The 21380-nt window shown below is 37.2% G+C and overlaps 1 protein-coding gene and 1 pseudogene across 9 annotated transcripts in view; one reads left to right on the top strand and one right to left on the bottom strand.

Moving 5' to 3' along the window:
- Atp11c (ATPase phospholipid transporting 11C) overlaps positions 1–21380 on the bottom strand; it is a 187813-nt gene that overhangs the window by 40873 nt on the left and 125560 nt on the right. For all 9 annotated transcript variants that reach the window (XM_052740008.1, XM_052740000.1, XM_052739975.1 and 6 more), the window contains 5 exons: positions 20694–20875; positions 15986–16249; positions 10156–10330; positions 6012–6114; positions 4535–4680 (listed from right to left, as the gene is read on the bottom strand). In XM_052740008.1, the coding sequence (XP_052595968.1) occupies positions 4535–4680; positions 6012–6114; positions 10156–10330; positions 15986–16249; positions 20694–20875 (870 nt within the window). The remainder of the gene's footprint in view (positions 1–4534; positions 4681–6011; positions 6115–10155; positions 10331–15985; positions 16250–20693; positions 20876–21380) is intronic.
- On the top strand, positions 1048–1145 carry LOC128117915 (uncharacterized; annotated as a pseudogene).

Here is a 21380-nt window from a genome sequence, read left to right on the forward strand (position 1 = left end):
GAAGAGATCCACAGCTAATCACCAGGCCGAGCTCCTGAAGTCCAGTCAAAGAGAGAGAAGAGGGATTCTATGAGCAAGGGCATCAAGATCATGATGGGAAAACATAGAGAGACACCCAAACCAAACTAGAGGGAACTCATGAAATTTAGATCAACAGCTGTGGAGCCTGCATGGGACTGTACTAGGCCCTCTGCATAGCAAGACAGTTGTGTAGCTTGATCTGCTTAAGGGGCCCCCTGGCAGTAGGATCAGAATCCATCCCTGGTGCAGGAGCAGGCCTTTTGGAGCTACTACCTATGGAGGGATACCTTGCACAGCCTTGAGGCAGGGGGAGGGGCTTGGACCTGCCTCTACTAAATGTACCTCCCCATGGGAGGTCTTATTTTCTTGTAGGAAGGAAAGGGGGGTGGTTGGGAGGGGAGGCTAGAGGGGCAGGAGAAGGGAAGAGGGGCATCTTTGGTATGTAAATGAATAAAAAAATTTCTTAATAAAGAAACACTCTATGGAATGATGAATAGATCAATCAAGGAAGGAATAAAAAAATCAGAGATCTGAATGAAAATGAAAATACAAAATACCAAAACATATAGGCTAAGTAGTCCTGAGAGTGAAATTTATACCTATAAGCATTCGCATTAAAAACATCAGATGGGGCTGGGGATTTAGTTCATTTGGTAGGGTACATGCTCAGCCTGTGTAAAGCCCTGTGTTCAATCACCAACAGCACATAAACTCAGCATGAAGGCATCCTCAGCTATACATTTAGTTTAAGCCCAGCCTGAGATATATGAGATCTTGCCAAAGAGGAAAAGTCAGAGCTAAGAATGTACTTTAGGGCCTTGGAAAAGCAAGTACAATCTGAATTCCAAAGATAAACAAAAAAATTAAAGTTAGAAATTATTTAAATGGTCAGGTGCAGTAGCACACACTTTTATACTTTTAGTTCCAGCACTTGAGAGGCAGAGGCAGGTGGATCTCTGTGAGTCTGAGGCCAGCCTAGTCTGCATAGGGAGTTTCAGGCTAGCAAGGGCTATACAGTGAGAAATTGTTTCAAAAAATACACATACACTAAAATTGGAAGGATACAGAGAAATTAGCATGGCCTCTGCACAAGGATGACATGCAAATTTGACATGCAAATTTATAAAGTGTTCCATGCTGTGCGATGTCCTTCTGTGTGTTGTGAATATGTGTTGCTCTCATCAGTTGATAATAAAGCTGTTTGGCCAATGGTGAGGCAGAATAAGTTAGGTTAGGTGGTACAATCAAATTGAAGAAGGAGATGAAGAAGGGTAGAATCAGGGCAGACACCAGCCAGCCACCGAGGAAGCAAGACATATAGAAAATGAGGTAACAAGCCACTAACCATGTGGACAAGCATAGATAAGAAATATGGGTTAATTCAAATGTAAGAGCTAGCTAGTAATAAGCCTGAGCCATCGGCCAAACATTTATAATTAATATAAGCCTCTGAGTGGTAATTTGGGAAGTGACTGTTGGGTATAATCAGGCATACAGGACAGAAAGCTCTGCCTCTGGTTACACTTCTATATTTTTGATAATACTTATTTACTGCTGGTGGCATTGCAAACAGGCGAAGCCCCTATGAAGTCAGTGTGGAAAAATCCCCAAAAAGCTAAAAATAAAACTACCATATGACCCAGCACATACCATACCATATGACTCCTTGGTATATGTCCAAAGGATGAGAAAACCTATTCCACAGATACTTAGCTATGTTTACTGCTGCTCTATTCACAATATCTAGGAAATAGAAACAACCTAACCTAAATGTCCTTCAACCAATGAATGGATAATGAAAATGTGAGTACATATACACTATGGAATACTATTTGGATGCAAAGAAAAATGAAATCATTAATTTTGAAAGTAAATGGATGGAACTACACCCAGAAAGACAAAGACAATTATCATTGTCTTTCTCATGGGAGGCTCTTAGTTCCAAATCTTCAGATGTGAGTACATATCCTGGAGTAACTGTAGAAGCCATGAAAGTAAAGAGGAACCATTGTTTTGGGAGCCATAGAGAGGGGAATACAATTACAAGTGATCTGATTAGGGAAATGGGAAAAATGAGGGCTCTAATTTGGAGGGTGGGGGAGATAAATACAGGAGAAAGAGGGAGAAAGGTGAAGTTATAGTAAGGATGTTTGAAAAAGTCATAAGGAATCATACTGTTAACTATATACCTAAAACACAAACCTATAAAACACGTGTCTGTGTATAAATATACATATACAGTTTAAATGAAATTTTCTCATCTGGGCTAACAATGCTCCCTCCAAGAGCCAAAGACCATCTAGCAAAAAACCCAATAATAGGCATAAGAAGCCCTCTTTTGAGTTGTTGGTCAGCAAAAACATACAGTCTATTGCTATTGCCCTTGGTTGTCCCCAAGAGGTGGAAGGATTAAGTCCCTATTGCTGAAGAAACCATATACTTCAAAGGGCCTGGAGGCCCGAGTTGAAACTGACCTGAATGTGTCTTCCCTGAGAAATAGCATTCAGAAGGTACCATGCAAGCTTCCAAAGGAGGGAGGCAACCTGCAGTCCTACCAAGCTATGAGGCCTATGAACTATATTGAGAACCAGAATTGCACAATAACCCTAAGAGTGCAGTAGTGGCTCACACACCCTGGTAGTAACCAACAGCTCTCTAATTGGCCTTAAGACACATTCAACAAGAGGGAAATGATGCCTGGTACTGGAAACCCAGTTCACTACTCAGGGCTAGTGAAGTCATAGGTCTTGGAGGAGAATATACAGTTGCCACTTTACTAAATCAACATTCTAATTACATTCTAAACATTTGCCCTTATACCTACAGATTAAGTGAAGTCCTCACCTCTCATGCAAGAAACTTGTTTTAGAAATGGACAGATAACATTACAGAAAACCACAATCTAATACAGAGTTGTGGAACTCAGTCCCAACAGATACATCTACAAAACAACTCCCACACCTAAGGCTCAGGGAACGCTGAGGAAGAAGAGGGAAAAAGATTGTAAGAGCCAGAGATCAGGGAATTCAATGTGAGATTATGTCTCCCAGTTGTATCAGAAGCTACATCCATCGCATCTCAACCAACATGACCATCTAAACACCAGCTTAACAAGGACAACAACAGACATGCCAAAGTGGATGGAAAAAAGACCATGAACAAGGAACGACAGGCAACTAAGGAATGCCAAGAGTGGGAGAAAGTCTTCCCCAGGGAAGAGCACACCAATTGGCTATCTAATACCAAATGGTCAGCCCTGAAAACATATATATATATATATATATATATATATATATATATATATATATATATATATATATATATATATATATATATATATATCCAACATTATCCAGACTGAGCAGGCTATATTCAGGAAAAAAAAATATGCATATATATATGTATGTATGTATGTACGAATATATGCATGCTACAGTAATTAATGAGAGAAAGGGGCCATGAATTTGAAAGAGAATAACAGGGGTATATGGGAAGTTTGGAGGAAGGAAAGGGAAAGGAGAAATGATATATTCACAATACAATCTCAAAAATAATAGAAGAAAAAAATGAAATGAAAATATCCACACATACACAAAAAATAGAATCAATGAAACAAGCACTTGATTCTTTGAAAGGATAAAAAAGATCCATACACCCTCAGCTAAACAAAACAACTCTTTGGCCTGGATCTATACACTCTTATTGGATAAAACATTATTATATTTAACTTATATTTTAATAAAGTTGACTTCAAAATTAATCTCAAATCTTTAATATCATCAGTAATGCCTTGGTTTTGATTCACAGAAATTAAATTGCAGAGCTCATCATTGTGGTACACATCTGTAATTCCAGCACGTTGGAGGCTGACACAGGAGGAGTGTGTGTTAGCCCCAGTTACAGAAGACGTTTGATTCTTTTATTCCCAGCACTTGGGAGGCAGAGGCAGGCAGATTTCTGTGAGTTTGAGGCCAGCCTGATCTACAAAGTGAGTTTCGGGAGAGCCAGGACTACACAGAGAAACCCTGTTGCTGTGGATATCGTTCTGTATAAATAAAACACTGATTGGCCAGTGGCCAGGCAGGAAGTATAGGCGGGACAAGGAGAGAGGAGAATTCTGGGAAGGGGAAGGCTGAGGGAGACACTGCTAGCTGCCGCCATGACTAGCAGCATGTGAAGATGCCCGTAAGCCACGAGCCACGTGGCAAGGTATAGATTTATAGAAATGGATTAATTTAAGATATAAGAACAGTTAGCAAGAAGCCTGGTACAGTCATACAGTTTGTAAGCAATATAAGTCTCTGTGTTTACTTGGTTGGGTCTGAGCGGCTATGACTGGCGGGTGTCAGAGATTTGTCCTGACTGTGGGCCAGGCAGGAAAACTCTAGCTACACCCTGTCTTAAAAAAACAAAAACAAATATAAAATGATTCAAATCTAGGCTACATAGCAAGATCCTGTTTCAAATACAACCCCCTGCAAAACAGCTAAATTATAAACATTTGATTACGTACCTTGTAGAAGAAATACTGTACAAGATGTGCTATTCTCACATAATATAGATGTCCATGAGCCAATAGCAGTTTCTTTAAATGTTTAAATTTTGGAACAGAATAATCACTATTCCTGGCTGCCTGGCGACCTTCTTTTCCTTTAATACCTAAAGAAAGAATATCTCTGTATGGTGATAACTTTATAGAATGAGCAAATGCTTGATCTGTTTTTATATTTTTAAACTGTTTAAATATTACAAATCGAGTGCATACCTTAGATTTACTCCTTTTAAAATAAAAAGAAGCTTTAACAGTGATACTGAGACTCGCCAAATAAAAGTATGTTTAATTGATGATCAGTTATTTGTTAGTACAATATAAAACAGTAAGCAGAGTCATTATTTCAACCATCACAAAGCAAAAATTATGTGGAGGGAAAAAATCCACCTGAACATTATTTAAGGTATTCAGTATGTGCTTAATTATGCACAACACTAAACTAGATGTAATATTAAGGCAACTCAGAGGTCTGGGTTTTGTGGTAAAGGAAATATGAAAAGACAGTGAAACCCTTTCACTGTATGAAACGGAATAGCTACTCATGGATTTTATGAGCCATAGGCCCTTTCCACATTGGGTAATCAATGAGCAAAACTTAGAATTCCATGTTAAATCATTCTACTTCTGAATGGGAGAAGGAATTTGGGAATCCAAACTTCACTATAATAATGTCCAAGATATTAATTCTGTATGTGCTCCCGATCCATTGCCCAATGTTGCTGAGGTGTTAGGTTGGGTATTTAACAGCAGTCAGATATGTGAAAACTTTGTGTAGGTGCCAGAAAAGCTGTTGGTGTATGTCAACATAAGACTTCAACACTATAGCCCATGGTACCCATAAATACCACTGTATGGAAAATGAGCCAGTCAGTGACAATTTCTTAACCTCTAACAGTTAACAATCTCAAAAGACAGAGAGAGTAATTAATAATAAAGTGGGAAGCCTGGCCAGAGGTGCAAAAAAAATAATAAAATGTCATGCATGCTGTCAAAACAAGAACTACTCAATTAATTTTGACACAAGAAGGTTTGAAAAATCCATTTTAAAGTCAGGAGGTGGTGGCTCGCACCTTTAATCCCAGCACTCAAAAGGCAGAGATAGGTGGATCTCTGAGTTTGAGGCCAGCCTGGTCTATAGAACAAGTTCCAGGACAGCCAGGGCTACACAGACAAACCCTGTCTTGGAAATCCAAAAAGAAAAAAGAAAAAGGAAAAGGAAAAATCCACTTTGTTTGGCACATATAAATACCCTCTAGCTACTATGGGTAGGACCTTGGAATGGTCACTATTAGAAGAAATCTTTCACTAGATTAACAATTATTCACAAGTTCAAATTCCAGACGAGTAACCAAAACAATCTAGAGTAAGACTGATTTAACCTAAAAAGCAATACTGATGATGATACCTTATAGAGGCCATCACATTAAATGTTTCTTACCTATTCCCACATGGGATTCCAAAATCATACTGACATCATTGGCACCATCACCTATTGACAGTGTTATGGGGCTGCCTTTCAAGTTCTTCACCATTCTGACAATCTAAACATAAAATACAAAAGAGACAGAAAAGTCAAAAGCAGAATGTGTAATAACTCACTGGGATTTATTGTCATTTACAAGTGTAAATGCAGGTTTTACAAACAGAAAGGTAGCTTGTATATATAATGTGTGAGAGTCTTGTCAGGTGCAAAGTAACATAGTCATTTAAAATGCAACACTAGCACCCCATTTGTTTCTAGGTCTGTACATGCATAATTGCTCAAAACCTTTCCTACCATGCTTACTAAAGGTTGGCATATTTCCTTCTTTTGCCATCTTTCCACATGTTCTTTTTAGATTATATTGTTGAATATGTGAGAGTGGAGGCCATAAATTGGATTTCAGGTAACATGTACAAAGCCATCAGAAGAAGAATGAAAAAATCAGAAGTGTGTTTTGGTTACCTCTTAATCCCTTCTTTATGAAGACATTCCTATCTTCCTTAAGAATACCCCAATGGTAATTATAGAACTTATGCTAATCTTGTGCACCTATATGGCTGCCAATTACAACTCTCTTCACTATCCAATATGGTTTGTTTTCTCTTACAGACAGCTACATTTCAAAGGGGGCATCTTAAAGGAGGTGAGATTTGTAGAAAAATGCTACAAATTCCATCACTTTCCAAATAGTAACTCATCCAGATGTGAAAACAATGCAGTGTGGTTCAATGCTGTGTTCAGGATAAATACTGAATAAAAAATGGTCGCCGACGGTATTAAATGACTTCTGCTTCAGAGATCTCCAAAACCTCCTGGGAAAGTTACTTAGGGAAAATATTTAGGTCAAAGCTGCCTTTCCACTGTTTCAGATAGTCATCGTTTGCCATCTACTCTCAAGACTCCTTGGGACTTAGTAGCCTTAACATGACATATTTGTTTCAGCTGCTAAATAATGCTTTCCATAAAGTTTGTCCCCCTGCTTTCTCAAGCTGGTTAGCATAAATAAAATTCATATTCAATATAAATTATGTGATTACAAATAATTTATGCAAGGAACATAATATTTCTTTAAATAAGACTCAGTAAGTTTTTGATTTGTTAAAATCATTTAAAAAATCCTACATGTCCAATACCGTTCAACACAAAAATGAAGTGAAATGTTAGCTTTTGCCTGACCACTCTCATTAATTTGGTTCCTATTAAGAACTTTACAAAAGATTGTCAGAAATAATCTCTTATTTCTGTAAGTGAAAGAACTAAGGACAAAGCTAGAGAATCCAAACTCAATTCAGTTTCGACGGGCTATAATAACGGTTAAGTAATTTGCACTTGGTATACTATGTGCAGCAATAATTTACACCTCAAGGATTAAAAATTGCAACCTGGAAGGCAATACAACTCTCAAGGTGACCACCTTCGCAAGAAAAACATAGGTTAGATTGAAAGATTATAATTTTTCCTTGTAGAAAATAATAAAAGGATTTGTGGTTACCGACAATAAAGTCATGAATGATTTGGTAAGGTAAACATGTAGGTTTTTCCCCCTAATCTCTTAAAGTTACCCATATTAAGAGTTTTTCTCCAAACTGTAGGTAGCTTTCAAGAAAAAGAGGCAATTTAACTAAAAATAGCTTTTTTCAACAAGTATAAATATATAAAATATACCATTCAAAACAATATACTAATACAAAAAAAGAAGAGGTATGGTCATTGAAAAGCATGCAAATGAAACAGATTAGTTATAAACACAAGCATATTAGATAACCAGCTAAATCATAAAGATAACAAAATATGGTATCTGTACCGGAGTATATGACATTATCCAATTATCCATATGAAAGCTAGTGAGATGGCTCAGTGGGTAAGGACACCTGCTAATAAGTATGAAGACCCAGGTTTGATTCCTGATACCCACATGGAGGAGGGTAAGAACAGATTTCTGCAAGTCATTTTCTCATCTTCACATGTGCACCAAGGTACATGTACCACTCAATCAATCCATCAATAAATGTAAGAAAAAAATTCCATGTAAGAAAGCTATGGTATCAAAGAAGAGGAAAGTATTCACCAATTAGGCATTATTTTACAGAAGAAATCATGATTTAAATAATGAAATACTAGTAAAATTTGTGTGTGTAGGGAAAGAATAGGGCATTCCCAGAGAAAAGGAATGATATACAAAAGGCACACAGGGAAGTAAGAATAGTAAACATTTATACACTAGGTCTGGTGTGACTAGATCAATGAATTTTCACATATGGATCTTGGATTTATATCAACATGGAAGGATATTGTATAAGTAGCAGCTGAGTACAGAAGGCGCTGGTAGAAAACAAAATGAAGAGGAAATAAAGGGAAGCTAGGAGGTTACAAATGAAGTTTAATGAGCTACTCAATGTATGGCTCTGGAAAGAAGTGAGAAGAAACAAGTAGGAAAAACTAGTAAAATGTACTAGAAAACACACTTTGATGGCTAAAGCCACACACAAGAATAAAGCATGAGGGTAGTCAATAAATAAGGGCTTTCGGTTTAGAAAGTTAAAACCATAGTAACCTTGGTTATGGAAATAGTAAGAGATGCCAAAGAAAATGATGGCTAAGCTGCAGAGAAGGCAGAGTTGGGACAATAAGGGTAACCCAAGAAGATGGGTTTGTAACAGAATCCCAAAGATTTGGACAGAAGGTAATGGCTCAGACATAAACATAATAGTCAAGAAAAAGTAACTATAGTGACAAAGATAAAATATACTGAAGCCTGAACCACAAGATACCCCATGTTCTGGGTAGGAGAAAAAATATGAGCAACATCAAAAAGTTTCATGAAAATGAGAGCTATGACAAAAAATAGGTAGAACAAACAGTCTATAATGCGAGACGTAGGGAACAAAGAAAAATGGCCCTAGTAATAGGAGTAAAGTAAAACAAGAGAAGAAACAAACTATTCAAGAAAACTGTAAGATCTGTCTAGGATACTAGAATTTAATGTGATAGTAGAGAATCAAAATGGAGATGTCTAGCAGACAGCTAGAACCAGGAAACATACTCTTAAGAAAAAGTCAGGACTAAAGCTTTATCAATGGAAGGCAGAGAAATCAAGAGTTAATCTAGAGAAAGAGAGAGAGAGAGAGAGTCCATAATGTGAAAATCAAAGAAAAACTTTACCATAGAAAAGGAAAACTATTAAGAAAATACAGGATAATCGGCCAGAGAGATGGCTCAGTAGCAAAGAGCACTGGGTGCTCTTTCAGAGAACTCAGGTTTAATTCTCAGTACCAGCATAGCAGCTCATGAATGTCTGTAACTCCAGTTTCAGTGGTTCTGATGCTCTCATTTGGCCTCTGGAGACACCAGGAACCCAAGGGGTGCAGAGATATACATGTAGGCAAAATACTCCCACACATAAAAATAAAATAAAAATCTAAAAATACAGGATAAAACAAAATGAAATGATACTATAATGCCAAAGAGGGGGGGAATGTCAGCATTTTGGGCAAGCCCACAAATCAAGGAAGATTTTGAGGAGAATGTAAATGATAGTGTCAACTGTAGTAAAGAAACAAGGAAAAGAATATTGTTTAAGGAATTGAGCCAGGTTTATCTGTAACCAAGCCAGCAGAGTAGCAAGAGAAGAAAGATCAGGATATATAGGGCTAATGATGCCAAGGGGAGGAATGAACACTGGGCAGAGGCAGTAGGAACTAAGTACTCATTTGAGAAGTCTAGAAGGTAAAGAACTGGTCAGCAAATTTGAGGGCACAAAGTACAGTACAGGTTTAAAATAATTTGAATGAAGAAGCATATGTATCATAGGAGAATACTAGTGATTTGTGCATAGAACAAAGGCATATGCATGCGATTTTATTATTTCTTCATCTTATTATAGACTTGAACATTTCTTCCTTTTTTTATTTAAAAGTTTTTTCTTATTCTCTACTTAAACAAGCAATGTTTACAAATAAAATCCCTATTTAAACTTCAAAGAAAATTAAAATGATTTGGAAGAGACTGCAGAGTTTGTTCACAAAGAAGGAAAAGCCAGGGAGAGAAATGAGATATGTGAAGAGCATCCAGAATGGAAAATTAACTAATATCCAGTTACCTGGGCTTTTTGTAATGGTGCCATCCGGCAGCAGAGCACTGCAGTACATTTCATACAGATTTGTAGGAAAATGCTTTTATAGTTGTTTGAACTAGAGTCTTGACTAGAATTTAGTATGAGAGACAATGTGGAGCCATCAATGATTAATCCATATTCCTGATGCTCTGTCCATGCTCTGAAAAAGATATAAAAATGTGTTTGAATCTATTATATAATCAGAATTAACACCTTGATTTTATTTTGTTTTGAGACAGGTCTCACATATATCAGGCTGTCCTTCAACTCTCTCTGTAGCTGAGGCCGTCCTCCAACTCCCTGATTTCCCTGTCTCCCCTTCTTAAGTCCTGGGACTATAGGCAGGCACCACAACTCCCTGCTTGATTTTGAGTTTCTTAATCACAGAGGTGACTATCCCAGATGAGACAAGTCACCAGTTCTAGTTCCTTCATCTATTCATCCCAAAGAATAAACTGCCTCTAATGCCTCTAATGATAGCACAATAGTGACTTTTGGTTAGAAAAGCTCTTTAATTAGGGAGAAAATGAAGATACTAGATTCCCAAGAAGGAGGAAATGTCAGCATTTGGTGGATATCACAGAAATCAAGAAATACAGTTGGTGTTTTTTTAAAATTTTTTTTTTTTTTTGTGTGTGTGTGTGTGTGTGTGTGTGTGTGTGTGTGTGTGTGTGTGTGCATGCATATGCACATGCATGGCACATGTGTGAAGGTCAGAGGGCAACTTTCTGGAATTGGCCCACTCCTTTTACTGTTGGTCCTGGAGATTGAACTCAGGTTATAAGGCTTCTATAGCAAGTGCTTTTAGCTGATGAGCTATTTCACTGGCCTAAGAAGGAGAGTTTTAGGGAGGATGTAACTGATAATGTCAACTTCAGTAGAGAAATGAGGAAGAGAACAAAGTGGATTGTACCAAGTTTGCCTATTAACAGAAATAACAGAGCACAAAGGGCTAATAGTGCCATGGGGGCAAGGACTGCCCACAGTTAATTCTAAGTTCTAAAATGTATAAAAATGAAGGTGATTGTGCAGTCTGACTCTATAAAAAATTTAAAATGAGTCTTTTGAACTACAGATCAATTAGTCAAACTATTGTGAAATGATGCAAAAGTCGATATGAAGATAAATAATCAGTTAACTCGAAACTTCTAGGTAAACAAAAGATCAAATGACTTAGGGACAAAGAAACACAGTATCTTTGCCTGAATGACAATAGCAATCCATAGAACATGGCTTTTCAAATAGGGCAAAACAGAAGAACATTATATAGCTGGGCAGTGGTGGCACATGCCTTTCATCCCAGCACTCAGGAGGCAGAGGCAGGTGGATCTCTGAGTTTGGGGCCAGCCTGGTCTACAAAGTGAGTTCCAGGACAGCCAGAGCTACACAGCTTTAAAAATCAAACAACCCCCCCAAAAGAACATTATATAAATACATACGTCATTTAAATAAATACTATTCTATATCATCTAAAGGTTCTTAACCCAGGCCTACCTATATTAAAATATTGTCCATGCCTGGTTCCATTTGTAGACCAAGTAAATAAGAAAATATTGGGCACAACTTGGTACTGCAAATTATATTTCGAAGATTCCTTAGGTAGTTTTCATGTCTAACTATGACTAAGAGGCATTTAGGTGCCAAGAAAACAAATGTAAAGCAAGATGGAGGTAGGAAGATCAAAAGTTCAAGGCCAGCCTGGGCTACATGAGCCCTTGTCTCAAAAAATCAGTTTCAAACCCATGGTCACAGAGTAGTTCTCTAAAACTAACAAAGCAAGCTAGTAACCAAACAACAAAGTCATGAACATGAGAATGGGGTTTGTAGGTAGGTGGAGGGGGTAGTAGAGGTGGGAGAGATTTGGGTGGATCACAATCTGAATGCACACTGTGGTAGTTTGAATAAGAGTGTCTCCCATAGGCTCTGACATTTGAACACGTGGTTTTCAGCTGGTGGCACTGTTCGGGGAGATCTAGGAGATATGGCCTTGCTAGAGGAAGTACATCTTTGGTTTCAAAGCCTTATGCCATTTCCAGTTAGTTCTCTCTGCTTTGTGTCTCTGATTTGCCACCACAGATCTTATTCCTTTGGAAACATACATCCAAATAAACACTTAACTTCTGCCAATTGCTTTGGTAGTGGTGTTTTACTACATCAATAGAAAAGTGACTAATACACACACACACACACACACACACAAACTTACAATAGACCAAATTCAATCAATTTTCTGTTGCAATGAGGAGAGCAAACGAGCATCCATTTAATTTCTGCTCAAGCAATCTTGGGTGCCCTTTGAAAATCAAACCAGTAGAAGCAGTAGGTACAGGAAAATTTCATAGCTATAGCTTTACTTATCTACTTTAATGCTACTCAAAGTTTACTGTCTAGAGGGGTTACTTGGCTCAATGATTAAGAACACTTGCTGCTTAATTGTTAGTGAGGTGAGACACTTGGAAGTCACATTTAAGGCAGAGATGAAAGAAGTGAAGGGAGAAAATGTATGTTGGGCACACTAGAAAGCAAATTAACCCTGCTTCAGGCCTACTTCATGACCTGAGTACCTGTGGCTAATGAAGAATTACCAAAGGTTTCAGGGTAAAGTTGTGATATGGACAGTACTTTAATATTTAAAGACCTTATCTGGCAGAGGGGCTTAAGGTGTTGAATACACATGATAGGCACATGATCTGAAATAACAGTGGTAATTGAAGCTTGGCTAAGGCTTGATGGATAATGTGAATTGGAAAAAGGAAAGGAACCAAGCTGGCAAAAGGATTCTGGATCTGAAGCCTATTAACTTGGGAAAAGACTATGCCTAATTCTAAACACACAACCAGGAACAGAGAAAAAACATAAGGTAAGTTTTCCATAATGCCTGGCTTATTCAAATTGAGTACTACATATTGCTATAGACTGACCTATTTTCTTTCAAACTTATTAAAGGCCTATCCTCATTGTGATGATATTAGAAGGTGGATTTTTTGAGAGTTGATTAGGTTTAGATAAAATCATAAGAGCAGGACCTTCAAGATGAGATTTGTGCCTGTTATAAACTTAATTGTGCCCTCAAAATTCTGAAATACAACCACAAATGTGAAGTTATTAGGAGACAAGATCTTTGGAATTAAGTTTAACTGGGTTCACGTATTGGAACAATTGCTTTCATTTGAAGAAGCGACACCAAAATAATCTGTTATCTGAAAGTACTCACCAAATCATGGCACTCTGATCAAACTTTTGGACCTAGAATTGTGAGAATGATATCTATTCACTGTCTATGGTGTTGCTACAGCAGCCTAAGCAAACTAAGAAAAACTGACAAGTAACATTCATTGTAATTTGGACTGACCATATATGTTATTTCACTAAGGAAAGAAAGGAAACATTTCTCATCGGTAATTGATATGAATATGCAACCTCACTATCAGGTACCAGAACAATAATAGTTGTTTTAAAATGTGCCATAGCCTTATGAATGTGGTTTATTAATTTTAAAGCTTATTTAAACATCAGATACATAGATAGACTATGCATAACCTTAGCTGTTAAAAAGAACAGGCTCTGAAATTATACAGACTTGTTCAATTCCTTAATAACTGTATGATTTTGAGGAAGTTATCTTTATGAGCCTCAGTTTCTATCTATAAAGAGAATTAAACTTACCTAATTGAGTTGTTAATAAAGCTTAAATGAGAATAATCATACAAAACACTTAATAGAATTCCATTAAGAAATGGACAACAGGGCTGGAGAAAGGCTCAATGATTAAGAGCACTTGCTGCTCTTGCAGAGGTTTTGAGTTCAGTTCCAAGTACCCACATACCCATAGATAGCTTGCAACTGCCTATAACTCCAGTTCTAGGGAATTCAGTGCCCTCTTCTAACCTCCACTGGCACAAAGCACACGTGCGTACACATGTACACGTACACACACACACACACACACACACACACACACACACACACAGTGCATAATTTACTGATAAAACATCGCTACACATAAAATACAAATAAATAAACAAAAACATTTAAAGATTTATTTATTTATTTATTATGTATACAGTGTTCTGTCTGCATGTATCCCTGCAGGTCAGAAGAGGGCGCCAGGTCTCATTAGGGATGGTTGAGAGCCACCACATGGTTGCTGGGAATTGAACTCAGGACCTCTGGAAGAGCAGCCAGTGCTCTTAACCTCTGAACCATCTCTCCAGCCCCCTTAAAGATTTATTTTATTCTTTATTATGTTTGTGGGTATGTACACATGAGTGCAGATGCCCATAGAGGCCAGAAGGGGTCATCAGATCCTCTGTAGCTTGAGTTATAGGTGGTTGTGAGCCACCTAATGTAGGTGATGGGAACTGAACTCAGGTTTTCTGGCAAAACAGTATGTACTCTATGTCCTTTTAATCACTGATTCATCTCTCCAGCCCCCAAAATAATTTTTCAGGGAAAAAACGGGGAAATAGTCTTTCCTACAGGAGGTCTCTGCAATTACTGCAGGTACAACTGGTGGTATTCCAGAAAAAGAATTCAACTTACTTATGGCTACACTAAATTCAAGCAATTAACTTATACAACAAGAAGAACTGAAGGATGCCTTATCTCTGGGCACTGAGTTGTGAAGCAGAAGCTTTTCTTGAAACCCTTAGCCTCCATAAATCTTTTCTTGTTAAAGACAGAATCAAAGTTTATTCATGTGGTTCCCGTTGGAGTACTGAGGCACAAGAACCCACACTGAAAACCCACACTCGGACCTCAAAATTTGTAGAAACTGTTACAGAGACTGATGTTATTGTATGCCAGATGCCAATGTTTAGAAATTGAACTAATTTAAAAGTTTTTTTTAATGAAAACAGCTACTGCTATAATCCAGAAATTTCACTACTGATTATATATAAGAGCAAAATGAATGTCAAAGAGACATATGTACTCTAGTGTTCATTTCAGCACTATTCACAAGAGCCCAGAGATGGAAACAACCTAAGTATCTATCAACTAATGAACAGGTGAAAAAAATGGGACATACATAACATAGAATACTATTCAGCTACAAAATAATGAAATTCTATCATTTGCAACTACATAGATGACATGGAGCTCATTATATTATGTGTAATATAATGAGCAAGTAAAACAATCCAGGCACAGGAAGACAAATAGTATATGATCTTATTCATATGAATCTCAAAGCATTGATCTTATGGAAGTTGAGAATACAAGGGTGTACCAAAGGCTGGGAGAATATGTGGATATAAGGATGGGGATTATCTGTAGAGTGGAGTGACTATAGGTAACACTAATTTACATAAATTTCAAAATGCTAGAAGGAATGACTCTGGAAGTTTTTACTACAAAGAAAAGTGCTTTGGGAAAAAGTGTGTTTAGCTATGATTTAAACATTATACAGTATAAGCATGCATCAAAATATCACATTAACCTATTAGTATGTACAATTTTATGCTTTCGTGTACACATGAATTATAAACCAAGAGCTGGGATAACTCAGTGGTAGAATGCTTGCCTAGAATGTGTGAGGGCCTAGGTTTAATTTACAGCACTGCCAAAACAAACAAAAAAACAAGCTTTCACACGAAATCTTGAGAAATCTAATTTTCTTATACATTAAGAGAGGTATAAAGTGACAAATGATCTCAAATGGACCATTAACCAAGTCCTCTGGGGAAGGTTTTAACTTACAAGAATAAAACATCAACAGGGAATGATAAATTACAGCAAATCGAGTCTTCTGCCAAAGCATCCGTTATTTACATTTGTATCAATGTATAAATAAGAAATAGATTAACTTTCTTACTTTTTAAGGCTTCTAGTGCTCTTAGGAAATTCATGCAGCAACTTCTTACGATATTCTATTAACAATTCATGTAATCGATCTTCTTTCCTTTCACTTTCTTCAATGGTTTTTGTGGTCAGTTCCAAGAGCTCAGTATTGGTTTGGAAAAGGCGGCAGGCATAGCAAGTGGATTTGGCTGTTTCCATCTTGTCTCCAGTAAGCACCCAGACTTTCAAGCCAGCTGCATGCAGAGCTTCAATGGTCTCTGCAGCCTGATCTTGCAGCCTACAAACACAAAGAAATCTTGTTAACCTCTAAAATTCTTGACAGAAGAAGATCTGTTGAAGCAAGCATTCTTACAGCTCACTAGCAATGCAATTCTAGAATTTTGACTTCTTATCACAGTTGTGTTGTCTGGCAAAGCTTTTCTTATTTCTTACTAAATTGAATTTCAAACAATGAAGTTCAGAAAATTTCATATTTCTTAAGGTAATTGGTAACCAGTGGCAGAATAAGAATTGAAACTATAAGCAAAAATATCCAGAAACTCACCAAATGTCTGTATTCATTGCCACTTTAAGTGCATTTTTTAAATGACATCTCACTATGCAACTCTGACTGTTCTGGAACTCACTATATAGAGCAGGCTGGCCTTGAACTCATAGAGATCCCTGCCTCTGCCTTCCAAGTGCTGGGATTAAAGGCATAAGCCACCATGCCTGGTCAACCACACAAATTCTTAACCTGTTCCCAAATGGAAAGAGCTAAAACATTCTAATTAGATATAGGGGCTGTGAGTAAATTTCTATCTTTGAGGAGCTTTTAATATTAGGAAAGCTGCTCAGTATGGTGGCCTGCCTTTAATCCCAGCACATGGGAGGCAGATGCAGGTAGATCTCTGTGAGTTTGATGCTAACATGTTCTCTATACTGTGCTCTAGGCAAGCCAGGGCCACACAGTTGAGAGCCTGTCTCATAAAAAGAAAAGTAAGTAAATAAATAAATAAAGGAAACCCAATCATTTTTATTGAGAATTTAAGAATAATTCTAAAAGGTAAAGATAGAAGAATGACACAATCTTTGGGTTCCTTTCAGCCACCAGAGTATCAGTGAAATTTTACAAAAGAAATTTTGTTAAGAGGAAGGCAAAGAAGAGACACAGGAGGTAGGAAAGAGCAATAAAAGCAGAGAATATGATTAAAATATATGCATGTATGGGAGTATTACAATGAAACTTCTTAACTTTTTGTAATATACGTTAAAAGAATTTTCAGGAGGGGCTGGACAGATGGTAAGGGGTTTAAAGCATGTATTACTCTTTCAGAGGACTCTAGTTTGATTTCCAGTACATGTGTCAGGAGGCTCCCAACAGCCTGTAACAACCCCAGTTACAAGAGATCAGATGTCTGTCCTGCATGGGCACTCCCAAATACAAGGCATTCTCATTCCCTCACACCCATTTTACACACACACATACACACACTTAAAAATAAAAATATGATACTCATAAAAAAATTTCTGGACAGAAATTGAAGATGGAAAGGTTTTAGAGAAGATGAGGATGAATAAAGAGATTGGGCAAGAGGGTAAACGAAAAAAAGGGGTATGTGGAAAAAAGTCATATGGAACTTGCTAGTTTATAAGCTAAATAATAAAATATAATTAAAAACATATAGAAATTCATTAGATGTGCAGACATTGGGTTTTGGCAAGTACTTGTTTGAATACTTCAATATAGCTGCATGGTGTTTTGTAGCCACATGTTTTGTAAAGTGATGTTTAAAAAATGAGTTTGAATGGGGGGGTAATGGTGCTTCCACAAGCCACAGGTTATTAAATGAAAATCCAAGTGCTAAATGGCACTCTGTAAGTTTTAAAAATTATATTACATTAAATTACATTATATTATATATTATATTATATGTGTATGGGTGTTTTGCCTGCATGTACGTCTGTGTGCCACATGCACACAGGGTCCGAGGAGGCTAGAAAAGGATGCTGTATTACCTGGAACTGGAACCCTGGTCCTCTGGAAGAACAGCCAGTACTCTTTACTGCTGAGCCATCTCTTTAGGTCCTTCCTTGTGAATGTGAGGCCCCAGAGATCCCCAAACAAAACAAGCTCTTGCCATGACTCTTGGTTGCTTATCAGGACTAGATGGTAAAACCCTTGGGCTGAAGATACCATACACAATGCTTGCAGGACAGAGAAATCAAGGCTAGAACTGAGTTGTATGCTTCCTCCCTGCTTGCTAGCTTTCAGTGTGCTTGAAGGTGTTATATAGGCTGCTAGGAGAGAAAAGCTATCAAGTGTCTTATCTATCCATAAATCCTTTGAGTTACAAACCAACCTGCCAGGTAAGATGTGTCCACTGATGCAATATATCATGAATGTGATTGATAGGAGTAACCAATTGTTTTTTAAAAGTTGTATTTGAGGGAGCTGGAGAGATGGCTCAGTGGTTAAAAGCACTGGCTACTCTTGTAGAGGACCTAGGTTCAATTTCCAGTACCCAAATGGCAGCTTTCAACTGTCGGTAACTCCAGTTCCTGGGGATCTGAGAACCTCTTCTGGCCTCTGAGGGCACTGCATACATGTATTCCAACAGGCACACATGTAGGCATAACACCCATACATGTAAAATAAATAAATCTTAAAAAAATTGCATTTGAGATCCATTCCATGGAAAGGAACTCATGCCAAAAGTCTGTAGCTGGGGAGGTCCTAGGCCCTAAGAGGTAACCTACTGTTTTTTTTTTTTTTTAAATAAACCAAAATGGTCTCAAACTGTCTTTTAAATATTTATGTTTATATTCATAGATTAGTGCTGCTCTCGACCTTGGTTAGAGAAGATTCTCTTTGCAGTGGGTGATAATTACTGAAGTAATTCATAACTGGTCAAAGTGCTGAAAATAAGTGACAGTTGACAGCTCAGACTTAGTAAGAATTTTGTATTATCCCTCCATGGTTTAGGGAACATCATGAAAGAGGGAATGGAAAGAATATAAGATCCAGAGGAAGAGTACTTTGAACTGTTATCTTCTGGACGTGGCATGGCCACTACACTCAGGCATTCATAGCAGATTGGTTTACCTGCACAAGATGAGATCTATCAACGATTCTATCATGGGTGGTGGGGAAGGAGTTCATAATTACTCTCTGAGGAACTACTGGCAATTAGTGATTGATGAGGTAGGATAGTCATTTTCTTTAGTGGCACAGCCACCAGTAAATTGCCCATGCTCAAGTAAATGATCATACCATTCATGCCTATGCAAGCAACCCTAACTGAACTCAATGGGTTACAAAAAACAAAAATCAAACAAACAAACAAACCCAGAAAGACAGACAGACAAGGAGGCAGACATAAAAATAGGAGGGGAACTTGTTCTTAAAAAGAGGGTCAATGGGAGCAAGACTAGGATGAGAGAGGTTAATGGGAATGAAGTAACTAAATTACATTACATACATGTATCAAAGTATCAAATAATAATAAATAAATATTAACATAAAATAAAAACAATGAAAACTTTAATACTTTCAATTGGTTGGATACATCTGTGATTTTTTTGCATAATTAAAAATTTAATTAATGTATTATATGTGCATGGCTGTTTTTTCTGCATATATATTTGTACACTATGTGCATGCCTGGTGCCCAAGGATGGCAGAAGAAGGCATCAGATCCCTCAGGCCTGGAGTTACAGATGACTATGGATACCATGCGGATGCTGGGAAGTGATCCTAGATTCTCTGGAAGAGCAACCAGTACGCTAAACCACAGAGCCATTTCTCTAGTCCCCTTCTCATAATTTACAACACTTTGAAAACTTGTACAATAGTAAGAAATTAAAACATTACTTCAAGCAGATTACTGACCAAGTCCTACAATAATGTCTGACAGAGCTCACCTTACATATTTGTCTTATTTTTAATCTTATTTTAAAGTACTCAAAAATATATTCTGGCTTGTTGAAGCATATTGAAATCTTGTGCTGTTTTGCTCATTTACCAAAATCTTACCCATTCTTCTAGGCAATAGCTCAAATAATGATTCTACAATCCTGCTTTATGTACTATAAGGCTATTTTTATAAAAGTTACATAAATAATTATATGATTTAGTAAATATTCAAAAAACTATAATGATAAAGGATTCATTTTTTCTAAGATACATGTATTTAACTTGAAACTATTTCTAGAGTTCAAAATCTGCTGTATTTTTTTATACTTGGTAAACCAATCTTTAGCTTTACACAGATGACAGTGCTAAATGATGCTCAAAATATGTGAATAAATTACTAATCTGGGTCATACTACCCAAAATGACTGGTCATTAAAATAACAAAAGTAGACCTGAACAAAGATGATACAGTAGATATGCTAATGTGGCCCGGGGAAAGCTCAGGAAGAGATAAAGAACTACAAATAAGTAAGGAATGCTGGCTGAGGGAGGAGAAATAGTCTCTCCCAGGGAAGTGCATACCAATTGGTTATCCAATACCAGATGGTTAGCCCTGAAAACAAACATATAAGTAACATTATATGGACTGAATAGGTATTTATATATTTAGGAATACACACACAAACAGCCAATCAAAGGAAAAGAAGTCATGAATGTGAAAGAAAACAAAGTAGAGTTGGACATGGGAGGTTTTAGAGGGAGAAAAGGGAAGGGGAAAATGATGTAATTATAACTTCAAAAAAAATTAGCAAGAGTATTTAGTTACTTGTCTTCCACAGCAGTGGCTCCGATTAAATTCATGTTTGTCTCAATCTCATCAAAAATGTTTTCCAGTTTTTCTTCTCTATCTTGTAGGGCCATTTTTGCCTCTATTAGTTGTGTATTAATTCTTTCAAAATCATCGGGAGCAATTTCTTTGAAGGCTACACAAAGAGTCCGATACCCATCCTAGAAGCAAAGCAGAAGGTCTACAGTTACCTCTGTAATAGCTGAATGAATGTCATACTCTTATAAAGATTTATTTTAATTATGTGTTGACTGTGTGTCAGTGTATGTCTCTGTATGGTTATGTGCACATGAGTGCAGGTGACTGTGAAGGCCAGAGACATGAGATCTCCTGGAGCTTCAGTTGCAGGTAGTTATGAGCTACCTACTGTAGGTACTGAGAACCAAACTTGGGTCAACTGCAAGACCAGTGCATGCTCTTAACTGCTGAGCCATCTCTCTAGCCCCAGTCATATTCTTGAAATGCATTTGCTTTATCCATCTGTACAAGAGAAATTCTGACACATTTAATTTTTAAAAAAGAACAGAATGCAACTAAAAAGTTAACATTCAGTCAAGTTCTAAATAAATAATAGCTCTTTTGAAAAGATCCTTAAAACATCTTCACCAAGTACTAGTTCTGACCACAATATTGATCTAGAATAATAGTTTATGTTAAAATAAAGAA

This window comes from Peromyscus californicus, unplaced genomic scaffold (genome assembly GCF_007827085.1).
Source record: "Peromyscus californicus insignis strain IS unplaced genomic scaffold, ASM782708v3 Scaffold_10__1_contigs__length_136768540, whole genome shotgun sequence".
In the NCBI taxonomy this organism is placed as follows: domain Eukaryota; kingdom Metazoa; phylum Chordata; class Mammalia; order Rodentia; family Cricetidae; genus Peromyscus; species Peromyscus californicus.